General features: G+C 31.5%; 2 protein-coding genes across 2 annotated transcripts in view; both read right to left on the bottom strand.

Annotated features, from left to right (window-relative positions):
- Positions 1 to 886: 886 nt before the first annotated feature.
- On the bottom strand, positions 887 to 2953 carry LOC123658561 (bifunctional lysine-specific demethylase and histidyl-hydroxylase NO66). Its single transcript, XM_045593939.1, has one exon. It carries the CDS (start codon positions 2706 to 2708, stop codon positions 933 to 935), a length of 1776 nt encoding a protein of 591 aa, XP_045449895.1. The 5' UTR covers positions 2709 to 2953; the 3' UTR covers positions 887 to 932.
- Positions 2954 to 6696: 3743 nt separating this feature from the next.
- Positions 6697 to 22838, bottom strand: part of LOC123658563 (potassium channel subfamily K member 6-like) — a 34965-nt gene continuing 18823 nt past the window's right edge. Inside the window, exons 2-5 of the mRNA XM_045593941.1 lie at positions 11364 to 11504; positions 10235 to 10444; positions 9279 to 9467; positions 6697 to 7726 (exon numbers count right to left, since the gene is read on the bottom strand). Coding sequence (XP_045449897.1) covers positions 7425 to 7726; positions 9279 to 9467; positions 10235 to 10444; positions 11364 to 11504 — 842 coding nt within the window. The 3' untranslated portion in view covers positions 6697 to 7424. The remainder of the gene's footprint in view (positions 7727 to 9278; positions 9468 to 10234; positions 10445 to 11363; positions 11505 to 22838) is intronic.

The following is a 22838-nucleotide window of genomic DNA, read 5'->3' as shown; positions in this document are numbered from 1 at the left end:
AATAATCTTTAGCATGGAACTACCCACAATATCCTTATATTGTATTGTTATTTTCACTATCTGTTACTACAATTTTCATTTTTGTTTACAAAATTAATATGACGTAAACAATGCTTTAGCTTTTATTGTCTACTGTAATAAATGTTATTACCATCTGTGATATCTTCAAGGCAAAAATGATACAATCTTAGCCACATTCCTTAATACCATAAAATAGGAATTTCGTTGTACATGTATACCTAGTTCCACTAACCTATGTACAACTTTGCCCATGTATAGCAAAGTTTTGTTGTATTTAGTCAATAGTTCTATATAATATTATGGAGGATCAGTAACTTAATAAGGAAATTGACCATTAAATATTGAATATGTAGTATTGTAGTTGAATCTTCATTTAAATTGTGCCAGTTGTCGTATAATGTAAATCATAATGTGCTATTTTCATGTGTGTCCACTATTGTAAATCTGAAAAAATGAATGGGGTGCTCAATTTCTCATACATTTTTTGATATTAAATTTTTTACTAAGTTTTATGAGTTTTTGTTCATCTACCTTGAATACAAGCGAGAAGTATTAACTTAAGTCACATGCAGTACCTACAGACTATGTCTAGGCTATATACAGTCAGTCAAATATAAACTTCAATTTAATTTCAGTTGTAAACCAACTAGGTACCTCTTCCTATCTGCACCCACCACTATCTAAACTACAAAAAAAAGTTTGTAGTAATTTAATGCTCTCACTTGCAATTTCACTAGTATATTGAACACAATTTTAATGATATGAACATTATTTATTGTGTTTAGTAGCTTATAAAACTGTATCTATAAATTAGACTCAGTAAAAAATTACCATAAATAGGAAAGGTGTAGTAATAAAAAAAATATTTCTAAAAGTTTACGCATTTTAATGAAGTATTACAAATCGAGTTTTTAATCATCATCTATATTTTCAAGAGGATACTCAGTCATGATCAATCCCCTGCTCCATAAAGTTTCAGCAACTTGCAATTTGCTTGAATCATCAGGCACGTCTAAATTCTCAACTGAAACATATTCAGGATATGCAGTAATTAGGGTCTCTATCGCCGGTGCCATCTCCTCATCAATTTCTAAGTATGTCAGTTCATTTCCATGATATTCTAAAGAGTTTTCAGTGTGATAGTACACTCGAATGCAATCTTCTGTAACCATTCTCAAAATATTCTTACGTAGTAATCTTATTCTAGTGTCTAAACTAATTTCAACTCTATTTGTTACTCTTCCATTTTCTATCATTACATCGGTATCACCGTATACTGTTACAGCTCTTTCTAAATCACTTAATACCGGAGGTAGAGCATCTTGTTGGTATTTCGTGACCATTTGATCTACGGCCTCGTTTATTGGCAAATGATCTTTAATTTTATCAAATAAATTCTTAATTATTTTTTCTATTTCAGTTTTACGCGGTGTATTTACATCAGAGTGTACAAGGCCAAAATTATCATAAATATCAAATGGCAAACCCTGTCTGAATTCTACATTTTCGTTAATAGCTTCTTGTAATGCAGCAGGTATCAACTTTTCAAAAAGATCAGCCCATGCATGTTTCTGATACATACTTATAGTTACGTGGAGAGAATGCTCCCCGTCTACAGTGATCCCTTGGTGTATGAAACCACGGGGAAAATATAACATATCACCAGCTTCTAAAGTGACTTCTAATACAGGTTCTCCTATTTCATCGTCCGTAAAATTCTTTGATGATGTTCTAGGTAATTCTTCATTATTTTCTCTAGGCCTATAAATACGCCAATGTTTTTTACCTTCAGCCTGTAGAATAAATGCCTCAATATCATCATAATGTGGTGCGAAGCCTTGGCTGTCTGGAGGCGTTAAATATGCATTAGCCCCAACGAACGAATTGAAGAATTCTTGAAGGGTAGCATTGAGTAAATGTAACCGAGAAATATATGTTTGGGGATTCAGTAACCTAATGCTACAGCCATTTAAATAATAGTCCCAAACCACGTGAGGATGAGCCCTACCTTCTGGATTATGAGTTTCTCGCTTTCCATCAACGTATGATGTTACATCAACATTTTTAGTGAACTGGATGTTTTCCGTTCTCAACATTATATCAATGGCTGGTGTCGATATAATATCACTGTAATACTTAGGTTTTTTTCTAATAATATGTAGTGGTTTCTTTTCCCACATTACCTTTAGGAATTCATCAGGATCAAAGGGTGCTATCATCCATTTAAATACCTTCATTCCTTCTTCAGCACTGTCCGTTTGCACGGGGTTAAACTCAATGCTTCCATCGCTCTCATGAGAGCCACTTTCATCATCATATTTGGGTACTTCAATTAGATTTTTTCTAGGCTCCAACGACTCTAACTCTAGTTCTGGAGCTTCATCACTGTCGGTACTTCGATTGCTTAAATCCAATTTTTCAACATTACCATTAATTTTTTTCACCGGTTTTTTAGATTTCTTCTTTTTATGTAGCTTTTTCTTTGCAATATTTTTCGGTTCTTTATTTTTTTTCTGTTTTTGTTTTAGTTTTATACCGATCTCTTTCATGACATCTTCACTGAAATCCTTTCTTAGTACTTGTGGTGATACCGGTATTTTATTTTTATTTTTGCGATTTTTCTTTTTAGGCTTCGTTTCCTTTTTATTGCTTTTGTATACAGCAAAAGCAGAAACCGGCGACTCCATAATTATTAGTCCTATAAGACTGGACCAAGAATTAAGATATCCACACGGACATAACCTCTCAACTTAAAAAATACATGTTCGATGAAATTAACAATTCAACTTCTCTTATTTAAAATATTATTATGAATAACAGTATTTATTGTTTATTTTATATTATCACAAAATAGGTAGTCGTTTTTAATTTCCGCAATTTACACTTCCGTATAATTATATTATTATGATGTTATAGTTTTTTACGGTTTGACTACCCGTCTTTTTGTTTTAATTATTGTTGATATTAGTGTTGCTGCTTTTTAATATATCATTCGGTAAATTATTAAGAGGGTGATAGATGTACGAAGTACGAACTTAAAGAACGCGGTTTTTAAGATCGTGGTTCGACGTCGGTGTCACACGCAAAGCTTACTCATTCTGTATATTGCGATGTCGTCGACAGAAGAAGCTTTGTGTTATTTAGGAATTGGGTAATCATGTACATCGCAGGGTTGGTAGTGTGGGTTTTTTACCCCCCCCGGATAACTATTTTCATGTAAACCCCGTTGTTACAGAGATATCGTGGTTGAAGTTTTGAGGTTAAATCGGAAAAAATTAACCTACCACCTTTGAGGTTAGAATAACGCTTGGCTCCGGCGCTGCAGGAAGTTCAGCCCTTCCGCCCTTGCGTGCGAAAGCACGCTCACTCATGCTCCGTTCCGCCTTCGGCGACCAGCCTCAGCCGCTCCTCTACGCATTCGTTCGCGCGCTTTCGCATGGCGGGCGAGGGCTGCCCTCCCTCCACGCCTCCGGCTTAAAAAAAACACTAGGGGTAGGGCAGACCAAGACCACGTGGACAGTGGGGTGCTCCGAATCGGTTTTGGGTTTTATTCGAATTTTTATACCTATATTCTAGCACGCAATGTTACTAATTTTATTAAAATATTATGTCTGACGCGAAATTTTGTTTAAAAGTGTTTATTTGTTAGTCGTTAAAGGTCGGTTCCTATCGTATTTTGATCTTGCAGTAAAAATAGTTTTTACGTACATTTGTTCGCAAATAACGTGTGATAGTCGCAAAACGGAGCATGAGTACACTTCCCGCAGCAGCCGAATTAAGGTAGAGTCAGAAATAATAAAAATTTAACCTCCCATAAATTAGTCACCTGCGAGGTACATCATAGCTAGGAATTGTATCGTATTATATTTAAAAAACCAAAAAAAAAGACGAAATTCGGAAATAATTCATTTTGAGTAACTTTACAATCAAAAGTAACAAAAATTACAAATACCTACACTACAAACGTTGCGTGTCCACGGACTGGCGAAACATAATTAATTATGTTTGCTGGCAAACAAAAAAAAAAAACCGACTTCAATTACATCGACAAGTAACACATCGTAGGTAGACGACAAAACAGTCACGTAAATAAGCATTATTAGATATAACCCAAAAACTACTTATTAGATTGCAATTAAATTTAAATGGGAACACACGACACACCTTTTGATTAAAACCAAAATCATGGATATTGGTCCACTCAGTCAAAAGTTCTAAGGTTCTGAATCGAATTGAGAACCTCCTCCTTTTTTGGAAGTCAGTTAAAATTGGCGGCTCGCGGCTCGAAGTGCTGCCACACGCACGAGCGGAGGCGCGCTACGAGTAAAATTTCAAACTTGTCGGATCGCCAACAAACTTACTCGGCGGTTTTAAAGTACGCGTACTTAGGGTGACACACTGACGAAAAAGGTCGTCGAGCCACAAATTCGCGAACTTACTCGCACGTCTATCACCCCCTTTACGTAAGCTAGATATATTATTTATTTATTTCTTTTCAATATTATTTAAGTGAATATGTTATTTGATAATCAAAATGTTTGGTATTATTGATTATACATTTATTGATTTTTGCTTAAAATCAAACCTCTGGATTGGTAATTCAAATAAATATTCCAATAAAGGTCTGTTTCACCCGTTGTGGTCCTCCTTCTAAAAATTTCTTGTCATTCTTCTATTTGCTCTTTCTCTGTCTAAGAGGCCTGACACTGGAATTCTTTACCCGTAAATATTTGTTGTACAATAAAGTATATTTTGTATTTGTACTTGTTGTCATTTGTTGTGGATAAGGCTATTTGAGAGGTGACGGTATCGAAAAGATAAAAGTTTTTGATATATCGTTCTTTTTAACCACTGAATTAAGCTACAAGTATTTATAAGATATTTCTATTCGCAAATATCAATTGAATAGTTATAGTTTATTAATTGAGGAGAAATAGGTCCTAAAGGACTATTCCACCGCATACTATTAAAGTCTATCCGTAACATATTGCAGGATAAACTTTATCTTCCACTAGTGAAACAAGCCCTAAGTATACGTATTATTAAAACATATTATTCTTTTTATAAACGCATACCTAATACAAATATTTCTAAGTAACTATATTCACTTTAGTCTTAATAATTATTCTTATTAAGAATAATATGAACCAAACAAAAATATTTATACATTTTTAACAATAGTATCAATTTTCCAGTGTTTTCCATATTTCAATTTCTTCGGCTTTGCAACAATATTTAGAGATATTTCATAGAGTAACATGTTTTCCTTTGTCGTAAATTGACCTAAAAACTAATCTTTAATTAAGGGAAGTCTTCTCTATTGCTTCTATATTACAAATATATGAAACCGTTATTAAATTTGTTTTAAGCAAATTATTACCTCACCAGCGTCATCCATACTCTCCAATTTCATCAGAATTATTTAATGATTAACTGTTCAAATAAAGAGGCTTTATTTTAGGTCAGTAAAGAAAAAAGAAAAATCAATAACGTTTTTTAGTCATTTAACAATATCTTTAATTTACTGAAGTATAATATTAGATTTTATAAAATATAAGATATATATAGAAATAAAAGAAGAATACAATGGCTTAAAATATTTTTTATTTGATTTATTTCAAATTTTGCATCAAATACAATATCGTTACATGACACTTACAGACTGAAGGGGCTCTATTTTATCTATAATCATCTGTATACTATCTATTGTGTACTCTATATTATAATTAGTATACATATACTTTTATCTATAAATAAATATTTTGAAACTTATTAGAGTTTGTCTATCAACTATTAAAATCAACACATTCAGCTAAATATATCTATATTTATTTATTAGATATTTGTGTGTATATATTTTAAATGCATTTTTTTTTTCATGGTGGACTATTCCCTGTAAATTATTGCTAAATACTATCGCGAACATTGTTAATCTTTATAATTTTTATCTCTATCGAGGTCAGAAGCGATATGCAAACGAAATTAATAATTTTGTTAATTTTTAAAAATATTAAACGTAATGATGTAGCTTAGAAAAAATATTTTTAGTATTTTATACAAAAAATAATTAAAAATATAGAATTATCAAAAAGTTAAATTAAAAAAATTGTTAGGGACAAACCTGTACTATTAATTTATTTCCAAATTTAATTTCCCATTAAGCTTACTACACACAAATGCGATTGTAGGAATCACTTCTGCTACATTATTTAGCGGTGCAAGTGGTCGATATCTTTATCTAAATTAAAAACTATTTAGATTGAGCTAAAATTTATAATATCTTAACAAGTAGTTAGACTTTTGAGTACATATATAGTATTTTTAGTAAAATAAATTATATAAACTCTATTTCATCTCGGTAAAAGCTTTTAGTATATTGTCATCGATTACAATTAAAACAAGTGTTTAATAAAATGAGAAAAAAAAGTTTTAGCATTTTCACAGCCAAAGTTCAAATTATAACCTTATTATGAGAAAATTAAAAAAAAAAATAAGAATATAGTTATTAATATTTGATGGTTTATATCTATTAATTTTCTATTATAATGTATGATATACTATAATTTACATAAAGACTGAATATATAGTAAATATGTTCGTCAAAAATACGTTGTGATAGACTTCTCTCTGATTTTATAATTTGTTACAGAAATCGTTAAAAGTAAAGAAACTGCATTATATAAAAAGTTTGTATATTATATTCTAAAGATAGTGTTGATATGCCGCTGATTTGAATATTTTTGAAGTTGTATACAGGATAGACTATTTGTTCTTCAGTCAGTTATCGTTTACGAAATATCTCGTTTCGACACCTAATTTATAGAAACTACATTTCGAAATAGAAAAGTGAGAAAATTTAAAAAACCTCCTCAGTCTTTTTAACGAACTAAGTTCGATTTATTCAAAATAAAATATACTTTTACAGTTCGATACAAAAACACAAGAAATCGTTAAAAAATGTAAGGACGGTTGCTAAAATAGCGAATTTTAGTATTAAGAGATTTTTTTGCTATTTTTATTAAAAATATGAAATAATTATATTTGGAATTATTTTTCCTTCATCCATAGTAAAAATTATAATAGTGAGAAATAAATGTAGATAAAAAGCAAAGTTCGCTGTTTAATAGTTAAAACTAAAAACTCCTATCCACCTCCATACAATTACCATAAATTCAAACAAGCATATCATTACAACTGTCAAGACTACATTATTTTATTATACATTAATTTTATTAGACACAGATAATACAATAATTTCTAATGCAACTAAATTATATATTCAAATGCTACAGTACATTTATATTTCATTCAATAAAACCTTATGTGTGTGTCACTCTGTTAAAACGTGGTAATCATAACGGTTATTGGGGTATTTTAAACCCGGTCATATTTTTAAAAGATTCCTAATGTACTCGGATGTCTCTTGCGTGAACGGGTGTAGTATCCTCAGGGCTGGGGCTGTCATCCAGATGTGGTCTGATGTGGACAACTGAACGTCGCTGGTCATGGTGGTGATAGTCATCCCTCATCATCAGCCCACCGATCCCGTACCCGGGGCCCATCACACCAGAGCCACTGAGCCGTATTTTTTCGGGGTCTTCGTCGAGCTTCATCGAAGAAAATACAGTGCTGAGATTCAATTGCGGTATATCGTAGAAAACAGTCAACGTCAACATGAGGAAGGTCAGGCCGATGATTAGGTAAACTGAAAACAAAGAGACAATAATTATTTTTTAAAAGCTTCATTTAATTATTTATCAATATTTGTATGATTAATTAAAACAAATGCGTTAAATATATTAAAATTGGGAATACAAAAAAAATCACTATCTCTTATCTGTGATGGCAACATAGAAAATTGCAACTTAAAATAATTTTAAACAAAACAGTTTAGAAACATTTTAAAATTTTGTCGTTTTAAGAAGGGCATACAAATTTAAAAAAAAAAAAAAACTACAGGCGCTAAAGACTTCTGTAGTTTTAGCAATAATTGTAATCGATTGTTGGTAACTACTTCTGGCAATTTTATTATTACTTTTGACTGAGGTAAGGCACCACAGGATATATCCCTCGAAATCTGGAGCAGCCTGACTGGAGAAATACTCGACCTTATAGAAGATCACAGGTAAATAACAATGCTCTCAAGCAATGTTGTGTTTGTGCGGTGAGTAAGGTGACCAGAGTTTATGGTCGATTGAGGGTAGGGTCAACGCGCTTGCAATGCTTCTGGTATTGAAGACGTCCATAGGCCACGGTAATCGCTTATCATCTGGTGAGCTGTACGCTTGTTTGCCGGCCTAGTTGTATATAAAAAAAAAACTAAATAAAATGCGGTAACTGTAAAATGTGTAACTCCAGTTTTAGCAACTTTATGGAACTGTTATAAAAGTGGACGGTATAGTTGTATATGTAAGGAGAATCTAATTTTTTTTTATATTATTATTTCGTTAATCTAATCTTCTTCGTAAAAAATATTGAGGTACAAAATTTGTTTCTAAATTCAGCAAACCCCGAACAAAGTTATAATAATTAATTCAATTGATATTAAATTTAAAGTCAATATAATATTAGGACGCAAACGATAAAACCGATTACGTTAATATTTGTTTTGATAAATGTTAATAAGATAGTTGTGTATGCTTTGCAATAAAATCGTGGTCAGTTTCTCGATATGTACGTCAATAGAATGTTTACGATAGATAATGAAAACAAATAGGTACGTGAAATAATATTTTTACAGAATAAAAATAATTGCAATAAGCTCTAAAATTCTAAACAGCTCTAAAATGTTAAATTGTGAACGCATGGTTAATTTTTGTACTTTTTTGGAACACACTCTCTAAAAAATAAGTTATTTATGAAATGTAGGTATACTCGAGACAAGTCTTTAACGTGACGTCATACCATGTTTTTTTAATTTATGCTTAGTATACTGTTCAACTTATTTTATGTCTTTAAAATCGTGGTTACAACCGTTATTGCTATTATTAGTGACAGTGTTTTAGCAATAAAACGGCGTTTTTTTTCTTACTTTTTTAACGGTTAAGCGTTTATGTGTCAGACGAGAAACACTGTATAATGCTTACACGTACTACATACACAATAATAATAATAATAGCCTTTATTAATCTAGCTTATATAATAATTTTTAAAATACAAAGTTTATAATTTAGTTAATTGTTGAAAACGAAATTTTAAAATCGCCTTCATATTGTTTAGCATAAAAATTAGATACACGTGTGTAGGCAAATACTCACATGTAGCAGCGACCTTATACAGCGGTCGGTAGGGTTGGTACGGAGAATCGCCAGGGATATAGTCTCCCAGTCCGATGGTGGTAAGCGATATGAAGCAGTAGTAGAACGAGTCCAGGTAGTCCCACTCTGGTTCAAGCGAGTCGAAGACCGCCGCAGGGATCACCAGAAAGAAGATTACTAGTATCGTCACTGAAATAAGATAATAATACTTGTGATTACACATTGGAGTGGAAACGCGAAGTGAAGCAGCGTGGTGGGTTAAGCTCCGATTCCATTCTTACACGAGAAAGAGGCCTATACCCAGCTGTGGGATGTTACAAGATGAAATATAAACTTGTGACTAACTGGTGCTGGGTAAGATTTTAATATAAAAGTTATAGAATTAACAAATATTTCAATAAATTACCTCAAATATATTAAAAAATATATAATTTAGTAATTTAAGAATGTAAAGTATGCATCCAGGATCACGACTGTGAAATTCGCATCCAAATTCGTGAATGCATTTTGCGTGATGTCCAAATAAATATACAAACAGACTAAAATTCAAAAATAATTGTCTAGCTTTATTTCTGTAATTAATCGTAGTAGTTAAATATAACTTATAAACCAGTACGCAGTTTTGTCATAGAGCTCACAACAGATATTATCGTGTCTTATGAACTGTCAAATGCTTATAGTATATTACAAATTTCTGCGCAATTTTCTTAATTTTTCATTCCGTAATAACCCTTTACATTATACTAAAAAACTTAAAAAAAAAAAACAACCAAATGCCAACCCGCATTGGAGCAGCGTGGTGGTTTAAGCTCTGATCCTTCTCCTACATAGGAAAAGAGACCTATGCCCAGCAGTGGGATATTACAGGCTGAATCGTTCTCAAGTTTTGCGCTTAGCAAGATAATTAGCGATTCATTTTCATTTATATAGATGATTAGTTGAAAATAAAATCGTACCCATAATCGTAAGATGCACCAGTCTGATCGTAAAAGGACGATACAAGTGTCCAAGCGCGGCGTTCAGAGATCTCAGCAGCGCTGTCGCTGGTAACAGCAATCGTTCCACTAGCGCAGACAGCAGTACTAGTGTCATCGGTATACCGAGCAGAGCGTATACCATGCAGAACAACTTTCCAGGTCTCGAAAGTGGTGTGACATGGCCGTATCCTGGATATGACAAAAACACTAAATGTATAAATATCACAAAAAGGTAAAGATTATTATTTTCAGTTTCATAGTTTGGACATAATATAGGTTTGAACCTCCTGCTAAGATCGATTTTTTGTTTGAACTTAAAAAAAATATGTGTGCATAATTATAATATTTTAACCCTGTGTGTGTTACTATGACTGCAGTAAAAGTTTTTGAATATCATATCAAAAATGTTTAGAATTCCTAATGTGTGGGTAACACAAAAATAAAATCGTGCAGTAAAAGTTGTCTTGAGTCAACTTTATTTCCGATAATATGATAGTCTTATATAAACGTAGTTATACAAAAATAGTTCATTACAGATTACCACCATTTATAAGTTATCAGATACAAGTTTAATGAAAGATTAACCTTCACTGTACTTCATTTCTTATTACTAGTTCTTCATAAGAATAGAAAAATGTTTGACTACCCTTGAAATAAAAATCCCTCTAATTTAGGGATATTTTATTTCTGTTCAATCTCGGCTTTTTGTTATCTTCACTTTCGCAATTTTCCCCAAAGACCGTTCCCTTGTCAATATTAATTAAGAATACTGGTGACATCGGTATATCGAAGTGGCTTTCCATCAGAATGCTTATATTATTTATTTGGGTTTCGTAAAAAGTTAGATTTTGCTTTGTTTCATTATTAAAATATTTTTTATCTTGTAACTTTTTACTTTCGTTTTCGGAATGCTATTTTAATGCTGCTATTTTTTTAAATATTTGTATTACACTCTAACGAGAAAATCATTTCAATTTTTTTATTATATTTCAATACAAATAATATTGTATGTAAATATTTCCAACTACCCTCATACAATGCAAAGCTAAAAAAGGGGGGAAATCGTCTTCAAAACATTTCGTTTATTCACTCGCTCGATAACACTCACCAATCGTAGTTACTACGGTAGAGGAAAAGAACAACGACTGTCCGAAGCTCCAGTTAGGTCCACCGGTGACATTTCTAGCAGCAGACACGCCACGGTTGCCAGCTCTAACCACTTCCTCAAGCAAAGTCTCCAGGTCATCGGCTGTAATAAAAATAAAATAGAATTAGTACAGTTAGAGTGTGTATGTGTTTGAGCTCACATATAAAAAGATACCAAAATATCATTTAATTTTATGTCTTAATTTATACAATAACATTCTATGATTTAATTCTGAAAAATAAAGGTATAATTTACTCTAAAACATATTATTTGTGTAAATTTATTACGTCGTTGGCTGACATCATATAGATATTATAAAGGTTGTAATAGGAGATGGAAATCAAACCATATCGAATGCTCTAGTAAAATAAAATAAAAATAAAAATAAAAATAAAAAAATAAAAAAGCCTTTTATTTCTTGCGAATTTTAGACGCAAATACAATACATTTAAATATATATATTTTTTTGATTTCACAAAGTCTAGAAACCTTTTTTCTTTATTTTTATGCAAGTAAAAATAAGACTTATGACACAATATTCATTGAAATTAAATCAAACAGTAATATACACAAGTACAGTTAACAAAAAAATTAAATCTCATTAAATTAAGTGACATTATTCAATTAAATCAAATAAAATCTTAGCTACTCAATTTCAATGCATTTCAATATAAAACAAAAACAATCAACAAGATCAATAAAATCAAATGAAATTAAACAATTGCATGTAAAAATTAAATTAATGTAAAATACAATTTAAAAGATTAAAAAATAGTAATAATTAACAAATAATATTTAAAAAATATTATTTATCAAAATCATTTTCCATTTGTAATATAAATAAATAACTAAAGTATGATTAATACATTGCATTGACAATTTCATAAATTTGAAAATTCACATTGAAAAATTATAATAACTAAAAAATAAAAAACCAACTAAACAATAAAATTCATAATTTTTTTTTTCAAAATTTATTAATTTTTAAAGATTAATTGTAAAAATTAAATTTAAAACTTTAAAAAACCAAATTCAAAATTGCTCGAAAATAAAATGTATCCAAATTATATCTACTTATTTAGTTAATATCATGCATTCATGCAAGAACCCCTCTTATTTGAGGGTGAAGGCCTCCTCCAGACTTGATAGTTGTCATATTAATGGATTGATGTGCCCACACGTCGGACCGCCGATGCCGAAATGCCGCTTATGTCATATTCCGTATTTTCCAAAAATTTCACCACTCTATTAGACGGTAACTGGTTGATAAACTTCTCACGTTATACGTCCGTTACTAGTAAGATTGTCTGGAGGGTTATGGTCGGACTCTCCCGCGGTGACCAACCGTAATGGGAGACGTGGAGGGCCATTTGTAATTTTCATTGTTTATTGATTTGTATGTCGTTCTCAGGCTGATCTTGAGAGTTGATGACGCAATTATAAACCTTATTCTGTTCCCGAATAATAAAATCTTTAATGCTTGAAACTTTGTTCTTTTTATTAGGTTCTTTTTTGTTTTGATTTTGCAATTTATTTTCCATATGTATTAACTCCGGTGATTCAGATAGATATCTTTTATTTGATTGCCTATGAAGGGTTTGTTGATCTTTATTCTTAACTACAATTAGTTTATCATATCTGATGTAGGCCTTGTGGCCAAGTTGTTGTTCTTTTTTTAATTGAACTTGTAACTCCTTACGCTTAGTCAAGATATCTAATGGGTAGTCTTCTTTGAAGTAGTATGGCGTATTTTTTAAGAGTTTCTTATTTCTCAAGATATTTATTTTCAAACCCATAGTAGTAAAAGTAATTTTTATAGGTCTAATCGAGTCTTTCTTTTTTCCCAGCCTTCTGACATCTTCTATACTACAAATATCGTACTGAAAGTTAAAGTATGTATTTATCAATTCTATAACGGTTTTTTCTAGGTCATGGTATGACTTTTCCTGTTCCTCTACACCAAACAAAATCAGATTTTTGCGTCGCAAATACCTGTCGAAGTTCTTTATTGCTGTATTTTGTTGTTGAAGTTTAGTTTCCAACAGATTCTGTTTTGTCTCTAAATATGTAAATTTTTCATTTAAATTATTTATAATGGTTGTTGTTATATCCTCTTTCATTGCCAACATCTCAGCTTTTGTTTCCCTATTTTCTTGCTGCATATTGATTAACATCATTTTTATTTCTTCCATATTTTTATGCTATATGTAGCACCCTCTAGCGCCCTCGATATGTAACCCAAAGCTATAATTGCTACTAACGGCAATAGATGTCTTGGCCAGTGCTGTTATGGCTATAATAACGTCTAATTACTCGAATAGTTGTTATTGTAGACACTTATTTTTATGTTTTGTTCGAATTATATCTTTATTTTAATATAAAAGACTAGAGAGAAGTAATATTTTGCACTGAGTTAACTATACAATTTATTTTTAAAGTCACTTTCAATGACACATCACCTTCCACTATTACACAGTTTATTAAGTTTATTCACCGAGTACTACATATAGTCCAGTCTGTATTCGCACTGATGGTATATATTTCGCACTTTTTATACCTTTATAACTGTTTATTTATTTAATAAAGCAAATCAAAATACGAGAACAATGACAACCGTGTTATTGTAATCTACCCTCTCCTCGAATGCTCTAGTAAGACTACTTTATTAATATGTTACTCACGTAATTTATACATACATTTAGGATACATATATATAATATATAACTAATATAATATAATACGTTACAACACGCTCATAAACTACAATATATACTTTTCAAAGATATTTTGTTTTTTCATTAATAGTTTAAAATATACGGATTTCATTATAAATTTTACCATTCTAATATTTTAGAAATTGTCGTTTGCGTAAACAAACTGTACTGTTGATCATTGTTATCCTTACGCCATCGAGGGTAGATCGAAATTTTGTACGAAATTGAGGCTAAGAACAACAAAAGATCTTTTATAAATAAGTTGTTTTGAAATCAACATGTAATTAAAAATAAAAAAAATAGGTATAATGTTACGTTTTTGCGTGATAAATAAAAATATCTACTTAATTCAATTTTAGTATAACGTTTTAATTTGTGTAAAACAACTGAAATGTCAGGCGTTATTAAAGTCTAGACATTTAACTTGTGGTGAAACGTTCGTCATCTAATTTAAAATATTAAATTCGTAGTTAGCATGATATAAGTAATTTTTAGTTTTCGTTAATTTTCTGTGTAGGTACATTATTAAAATTTTTTGCGCAAGCATCAAACTGCAGCAAAGAAACTACACGACGAGACGCTTTTTAACCGTCTTTATAAAAAGGAGGAGGTTCTGAATTCGACTATATTTTTTATGTCTATTACCTCAAAAAAATTTACTGGGCGGACTGATTTCGATGATTGTATTTTAATCGAAAGGTGGTCATGTAAAATTTAATTGAAATCTGACTAGTACTTTTTGAGTTATCATTATCAATAATCAATAACTTGTTGACTATTTTGTTGTCGATCTACGTTGTATTATAACTCATAACCTTTTACTGAGATGACTGAGATGTCTTACCTTTGACGGTCATAAGTTACTTAACATGTCGGAGGGAGATCGTAAACTTAGCTATTAATAATGAAACATTTATGGATGTTTCGTTATAATAATCTTCTAAATAAAAATGATTTGCTAAATATATTTCTAAATAAAGAGCAAAACTCTAGAACAATGAAGGTCAAATTTGGACCTATTTAAGTTTTTCAAAACTTTCTAGAAGGTTCTTATGGAATAACAGTTTATGAAAATTACGCAGAAAGTTGAAAATTTGCAAAATACGGACCTTAACCTCACGCGTTTGACAGTCAAAACAGGACCACATATTTCGGCCTAGCTAGTATAGATTACTTTTAGTATAGTATAGATAGTTTTAGATATTTGTATAATATTATTTTCATATAATCATATCTATGTATATATAAATGAATCGTCAAAATTATAATTATATTCACGAAAAACAATATGACAGTACGTAGTTCGCCAGGACAGATAGTAATTAATAATATCTATTTAAATATTACATTCTCTACCTACCAGTATTGGTTCTTAAATGACACGTATGTTTCCAAAGTAATTTTGTCAATAATTCGCGATTTTTCGTTATAATTCTCGGTTTTAATTACAATTCAATTTGATGCCTCTAATTTCTTTTGTCGACCAACCAATTATAAACCACAAAACAATATCGCAACGAACTTATTTTGGTTTAAAAGATAATATAAAAATATATAAACATTTTATTTACCAAATCGAATCAAAAAGCAATTTGAACTTTCAAGTTTCTCTTGATTCCATCAAACATCAATTTAATTATTCCGAGATAAAGGGCTTTTGAACAGATTTACACTTTCTCGTTAAATAAAACGAATTTATAATATAATTTAAACTTTTCGACCAACAAGGCCATTGCCGTTTACGGTGACTGTACTAAATAAGGTTAAAAACAAAGTAAGGTGGGTGCTGTCAGAATTTAATTAGCTTAATTGATGAAAACTATTATAAACTTTCTAATTTTACCTCTGAACTGACAACTAATATTTGTGTTTACTTACGGGCCTGTGTAATTATTCACAAATAATCATGGTACTTACAAATGATGTCTGCGTAGAATGGTATTAAGATTGTTGGGAACATCGTCCCATCTAATCGCAATTTCGATTATAAAAAAAGTACATTTTTTGAATCTTCAAGTGTGTTTATATTGGCAAGAATACTTTCTTTGAAGGCGACTGGGTACTTATATTGAAACGTACTCTTTTTCAGGATATTATATGACAACACGAACGATGGGAGATAGAAAATAAATATTGAACTAGGTAATAGAAAAAACCAAGTATGATCTCGTATTGGGACTTCTAGGAATGTGTTTCGTAATTTACATTAACAAATAATTTAATATTAATTACGAAACATAATTTAATAATATTAACTATTAGGTATAACCCAAAACGCAACGGTCGCAGCCATGGATTGTGCCTGTTGCGCTGGCGGTAGCGGGTTCGATCCCCGCACATGACAAACATTTGTATTAGCCATACATGTGTTTGCCGTGGTTTGGGTCTTTGTGCAGTCCTTCCCACCGTGCCTCGGAGAGCACGTTAAGCCGTCGGTGCCGGTTGTTATCATGTACACCTGATAGCGATCGTTACTCATAGTAGGGAATATATCCGCCAACTCGCACTGGAGCAGCGTGGTGGATTAAGCTCTGATCCTTCTCCTACATGGGGAAAGAGGCCCAGTAGTGGGATATTACAGGGTGAAGCGTATAACGCAAAAAATACTTGTCGGATCTCGATTAAATTAAAATGGGGCCATTAAAACAAGCACAAGCTTTCGATTAAAGAAGATACATCAAAATCTTTACACCCAGTAAAAAGTTATGACAGAAGTCTATAAAGTCTAAGTTATGTCTAGTCTGAGTATGTAAGAGTCATAAAAACTTCAGTCGAATCAATAACATCCGTTTTTTAAAGTTGATTAATAAAAATAAAGTGTATTCGGAGTCTTTGAGTTTTGTTATAAAAAAAATCCTTAAACAAAAATCGCATTATTTATCTTCAACCATTTTTAAAGGTTTTACTTAAATATATTATAGTTTGAAACTAAAGAGTGATATTCAACTTGCAATCTTTCAATCCGTATCGCTTACGTAGATGCATTTCGTAATGAACCTAGTATGCGGGTAGTTATTCAGTAAAAAATGTAAATTGTAAAACGTTGCATTTAGATTATCTATCTATAATATAAAAATGAGTCGCTGAATGTGTTGCTAAGCGCAAAACTCGAGAACGGTTGGACCGATTTCGCTAATTCTTTTTTTAAAATATTCCTTGAAGTACGAGGATGGTTCTTACGGAGAGAAAAATTCTAAAAAAAAAAATTAATAAAATAAAGAATCGACTCTTAGGCGATTCGAAGTTCGCCGGGTCAGCTAGTATTTTAATAAAAAATTATCGTCGAAATTTATATATGGGGATAGTTTCTGAACATTAGTTCACCACTTTGTTTAACAATTCTGAAATGTTGTAAAAAACCAAAACCAATTTTTTTTTTTTTTTTAATATAAATTCTTTTTCGATTTATTATTTGCGTAAAAGACAGCGGGACGAAGTTCGCACAGTGAGATGAAACGTTAAAAAAGAGGCTTTGGAAGAGCACTTTCTATTTGACAAATCAATTGAATATCAAAGAACAGAAGCTTAATTGACATGATCTCTTATTCCTTTGAAACATTTCATCATAAATTTCATACAATGTGGGTACATTAAGAATACTCGTAAGGGGAATTTTCTATAATTGTAGGTACCCATTTTATTTTTTCGAAACACATCAAAGACATAAAAATCGTATTAAAATGAAATCATAAAAATTGAAATGAAATGACAAAAATTTAATTTTGCTTCATTAACTTTGCTTTTACCAAAATTTATATCCGATCGATTTAGCCTGTAACGTCTGTAACGTCAGCGTGTTGGGCATACACCTCTTTTTCCATATAACAGAAAGTTCAAATTTTAGTAGTCATAAGTGTCCAGCAATTTTTTTTTCACAGAATAATCCTTCCTAAAAGCAACTCTTGTACAAAATGAGGCGCTTGCTAAGTGCTTTTTGAAATAATGTTACGTAATATGAACGCGTCATAAGCTGCACTTATAACTTTACAAGCTGTGCCTCGTGATTTTGCCTTTTTAAATTAATAAACGCTTCACACTTAACGGCCCCACAGTAGGATTATCTCCTGTGTCGGGAATCCGGAAACACACACACAGCACAAAGCACAAACGCCTAGACCACGAAATATATATATATATATATATATATATATATATATATATATATATATATATATATATATATATGGCCAATATAAATGTCTGTTGTGAGCGTGGATTGAACCCGCGACCTCCAGCGCATCAGCCAAAGTTGTGACCGATGCGCCAAGGCCGATACATAGTTTAGCCCCTATCATTATAAAATTGAGCCTATGTGTAATTATGGATCTCCATCCTAACTACGTACTAATATTATTGCAATTGGTATTGCAGTTTTTGCGCGAACGAGTAAAAAAGTTTACCAAAAAATTGTCATTTGTAATATTAGGTAGTATGATACAATTGTGTTACTATTAAGGCCACTTCAAGATAGTAATCTGACATATATTACATATGTAAAAGTATCTGATACGCTATCAAAGAATAAAAAAGCTAGACAAGTAATTGTGTTTGCAGGCAAATGAAGAAAAATCGACTTCAATTATATCGAAAAGTAGTAACAAACGTAGGTAGACGACAAAATAGTTAAGTAAATACGGATTATCAAAGATTACTCAAAAAGTTGTAATCAGATCTCGATGAAATTTAAATGTGACCACATAATAAACATCGGCTTTCAATTAAATTAAAAATCATTAGAATCGGTACACCCAGTAAAAAGTTATACGGATTTTCGAGAGTTTCCCTCGATTTCTCTGGGATTCCTTCATCAGATCCTGGTTTCCTTATCATGGTACCAAACTAGGGATATCTCCATTGCAACAAAAAAAGAATTATCAAAATCGGTTCATAACCAACGGAGTTATCCCCGAACATATACATAAAAAAATATACGGTCAAATTGAGTAACCTCCTCCTTTTTTTGAAGTCGGTTAATAAGATTTTTTTTCAAATCGAACATGATTCTGAGTTTAATAAATAAATAAAAAAATAAAAAAAATATATAATCCGGATGACAAACGATCCATAATTTAGATCCATAGTTCAGCGAGTTGAATTTTAACAAAAAAACTGTTACAAACACATATTTAAGTTTTTATAGACAGCCGCATAAGAAAAACTATTTTCAAAAAAGCTATGAAGTTTTTGTATTTCACTTCAAAATATCTCACATATTAATATACATTTTTTTACTTTAACACTTTATTGTTACTCACAAATTAAAACAAAAATAAAAATATTACAAATGGCGATCTTGTCGCTTTATAAAGATTTCCAGACTTCTTCCAGATAATCCTAGGCAGTGACGTATTTTAATATTCAGCGCCCCAGGCCAATAAAATTTACCGCCTCCGAACCGCCTATTCCGTAAATTCATAAATTATGTATATTTTTATATCCTTAGTACGTATGGTCGGTTTAGGTCGCCCCTCGTGTTCAGCTTGTGCCGCTCATCACATAATGTCCCGGGCCATGGCCCTTTTGGCCCTAAGGTAAATACACCCATGACCCTAGGGTCATAAGATGTTCATGATTATAGGATGGTAAATTAGTGAGAAATAAAGTTCAAAAATAAGATAATTATTTTAATTGTAATATATAACTTTGTAATTACTAATGTTTTTTCATTAATGTGTTAATAACAGTCGCGTATTAAAATTTAGTATTCTATCTCTAAGTTCAAATTCCTTTAAAATTCACATCGCCTTTGGGCGAAATCCGTAGTTCCGCAGACCTGGCTTAATCTCCGATCCTTATTCATAATAGGAAAGATGTTTTGTTCCGCATTTAGTTACATGGTAATAAAATTATAACTGGCCAAAGTATATACATAAAAAAAATATTAACAAAAACGAATTGTTGGGAAAAGTTGCTTAAATTAATAAAATAATACACCTGATTAGCAGCTTGATTTAGAAAGTACCTCAACTTTACTCCAGATTACAGCCAAATTTTACTGCTCTCAAATTGTTTTTGTTCCAGTAAATGTTACTACTCTCAAATTGTTTTTGTTCCAATAAGGAGGTGCTCATGATGATGCACTGTACAGCGAAGGTAGGAGTGGCAACGCGCTTGTGATGCTCCTGGTCTTAACAGATGTACTTAGGATACGGTAACCGTTTACCATCATTTAGAGCGGACGCTTGTTTACAAACATAATTGAATAACAAAAGTAAGCATATAGTGGGTGTCTGTTTGTTCATTTATCTCCCTGTTTAAATATAAAAAATTAAGTCAAAGATAAAAGAGAGTTCAAAACAAAGTCACAATCATACGAAGCGTGTACAATATAAATAAAGTACTTTAAAACTTAAAGAGGTAACAATTAAGTATATTTAAGGGGGCACGTTGGCACTCGTACACGCTCGTAAAATATTACCGCACACACGGACTGTACGAGCGGAACTCGTTGGAAAGTTTCCATATTACACACGAAAGCCACTGAGGTTTTATACGGTTCGGCAACTCATTTATTATTTAGGTAAACGGATTACGTATATCGGGCAATATTCGGTATTAATTGAGCCAACTCTGACTCTTAGTGACCTACAATTTTGACTGAGGACATATCATTGTTATTTACACAAATGTCAGCTCCAGATCTGGATTTTGATATGGGGCGTAAATTTGTCTGTGACTCTCTCAAACGCAAATTGTTAAAAAAAAATACTCAAATCTTACATATAAACAATAGCTAATTGTAATTTAATATATTTGTGTTGTGAACATACATATATTAATAAATAAATATATATATATGTACGGTCGAATTGAGTAACCTCCTCCTTTTTTAAGTCGGTTAAAAATACTCATTAGAATCTTAGAGACACTGGTCTGTTTCGGCAGTTAATAAAAACTCGGCATTTAGCTCCAGTGTTATGAGTCACATTCCTGCCTAAGTTTGGGTGTTATATACATTTATATATGTATTATTATAACGTAAATTATGAGAAAGAAATCATCTCTCCATCTCAGCCATCTGTTACCTAATACTATCTTAGTCCTATCCTATCTTAGAATACTTTATAGAACAAAACCCGGTAGCAACCTGTAGCAACAAGGTAGAAAGGTGTTCTCTTTATTGACTTCCCTCAATAAACCACCGCTCATTGTATTAAATAATTTAATAAGAGCAGAAATATTAAAACATTATTAAAGGCTTTCAAATTATGTCATATACCAATAACGTGTGAGATAAGAGAGTGGGGAACAGCACCTGAAAATGCGGCACGGAATTTGATAAGGGCTGTCATCACCGCTTTATACGACTGCGTACATATAAACATACTTATATTACTAACTAGCGAATAACCGTGACTCTGTCTGTTTTGTTAAAAAATAAATGTTTTTCATGTACTGAGAAAATAACACAAATAAAATAAAGATCTAAACTCACAACATTACGTATGTTGTTACTTCAGATTTGAATGTAAATTAAAAAAATAATAATAATAATATTAAACAATAGTAAATATAAGAAGTGCTGATTTTACATTTTATTAAAATAGTTTTTGATTCACAGTGTCTCAACCCTGAAAAGTATTTGAGTGATATATATGTAGCCGACTGCTTGACCCGGCAGCCCGTATTACGTTATATATTTCATCTCAAATAGGCTTTGTTTTATATGGGACGAATTTGGTGTATCTTTTAGTTTCAACAGTAAATCCCTAAAAACCTTAAGGGCCAATTATAATATATCATTATAATGTGATGTCGTAGTGATCTGTGTAAATATGTGCTTATTAAACGCGTTTGATGTCTTTTAAGCATTGCTTAAAAAACAGACACAACAATGAAATTGCACGTGTTATACTTTTTATTTAACTTCAAACATGAAGCCTGGAGGACGTGATGTTAAACTTTAGAAATTTATAATGCTACATACATACAGTCATATAGTAAAAACTCTTAATAAACTATCTCTTCGAAATCAGGAGGTAATTCGAAGGGAGTCTACTGAAGATTGTCACTATTTTTAACTTCTTTAGAGTTAAACCTAATAAATATGTATCCTTTTTACCGTAGAAAATATTCAACACAAAGTTTACTGTTATGTTTTATTTGTTTTACCATAAAAGTACACAATCGAACGTACGATACGAAAAGATACATCAAGTGTCAGATATCTTTGTAATATATACCTATATTTTAATACGTGAAGCAAAAACTTTTTACCCTTTTTACAGAAATTGCGCGGACGGAGGAGTATGAAATTTCATACACTTGTAGTTTATATAGAGAAGGAGTGCAGAATGCTCATATTTTTTTTTTAATTATGCATAAAGATGCATTTAACACAACACACAGACACACACACACAAACACACACGCGCGCGCACACATATTAATAATGTAATTATGGTCAAATTTCGACCACTGTGTGACCACTAGTTAGAATTAATGTATTATTAAAATATATAATTTATGTAACTACGACGTAGGTGTTAGCGCAACTGTATTACAGCGTCGGATTACGGCTGTTGCGCTGGCGGTTGCGGGTTCGGTCACCGCACATGACATACATTGATATTGGTCATACAGATGTGTGCCGTGATCTGCGCGTTTGTGTTTGTGTCGTTACACTATATCAGTCGGCAGTTCAGTTTTTACAAAGGGCGGCTCTTCCAGGCAACCTTAGGACAAAGGAAATGATCTAGCGTCAGCGTAGGTGTACAAGTTA

The sequence above is a fragment of the Melitaea cinxia genome, chromosome 12 (genome assembly GCF_905220565.1).
Source record: "Melitaea cinxia chromosome 12, ilMelCinx1.1, whole genome shotgun sequence".
NCBI classification, from domain to species: Eukaryota; Metazoa; Arthropoda; class Insecta; order Lepidoptera; family Nymphalidae; genus Melitaea; species Melitaea cinxia.
This window is presented reverse-complemented; position numbering and strand designations above follow the sequence as displayed.

Coding starts and splice junctions, on each gene's coding strand:
- LOC123658561 (XM_045593939.1), bottom strand. CDS start 2,708: ATGGAGTCGCCGGTTTCTGCTTTTGCTGTATACAAAAGCAATAAAAAG.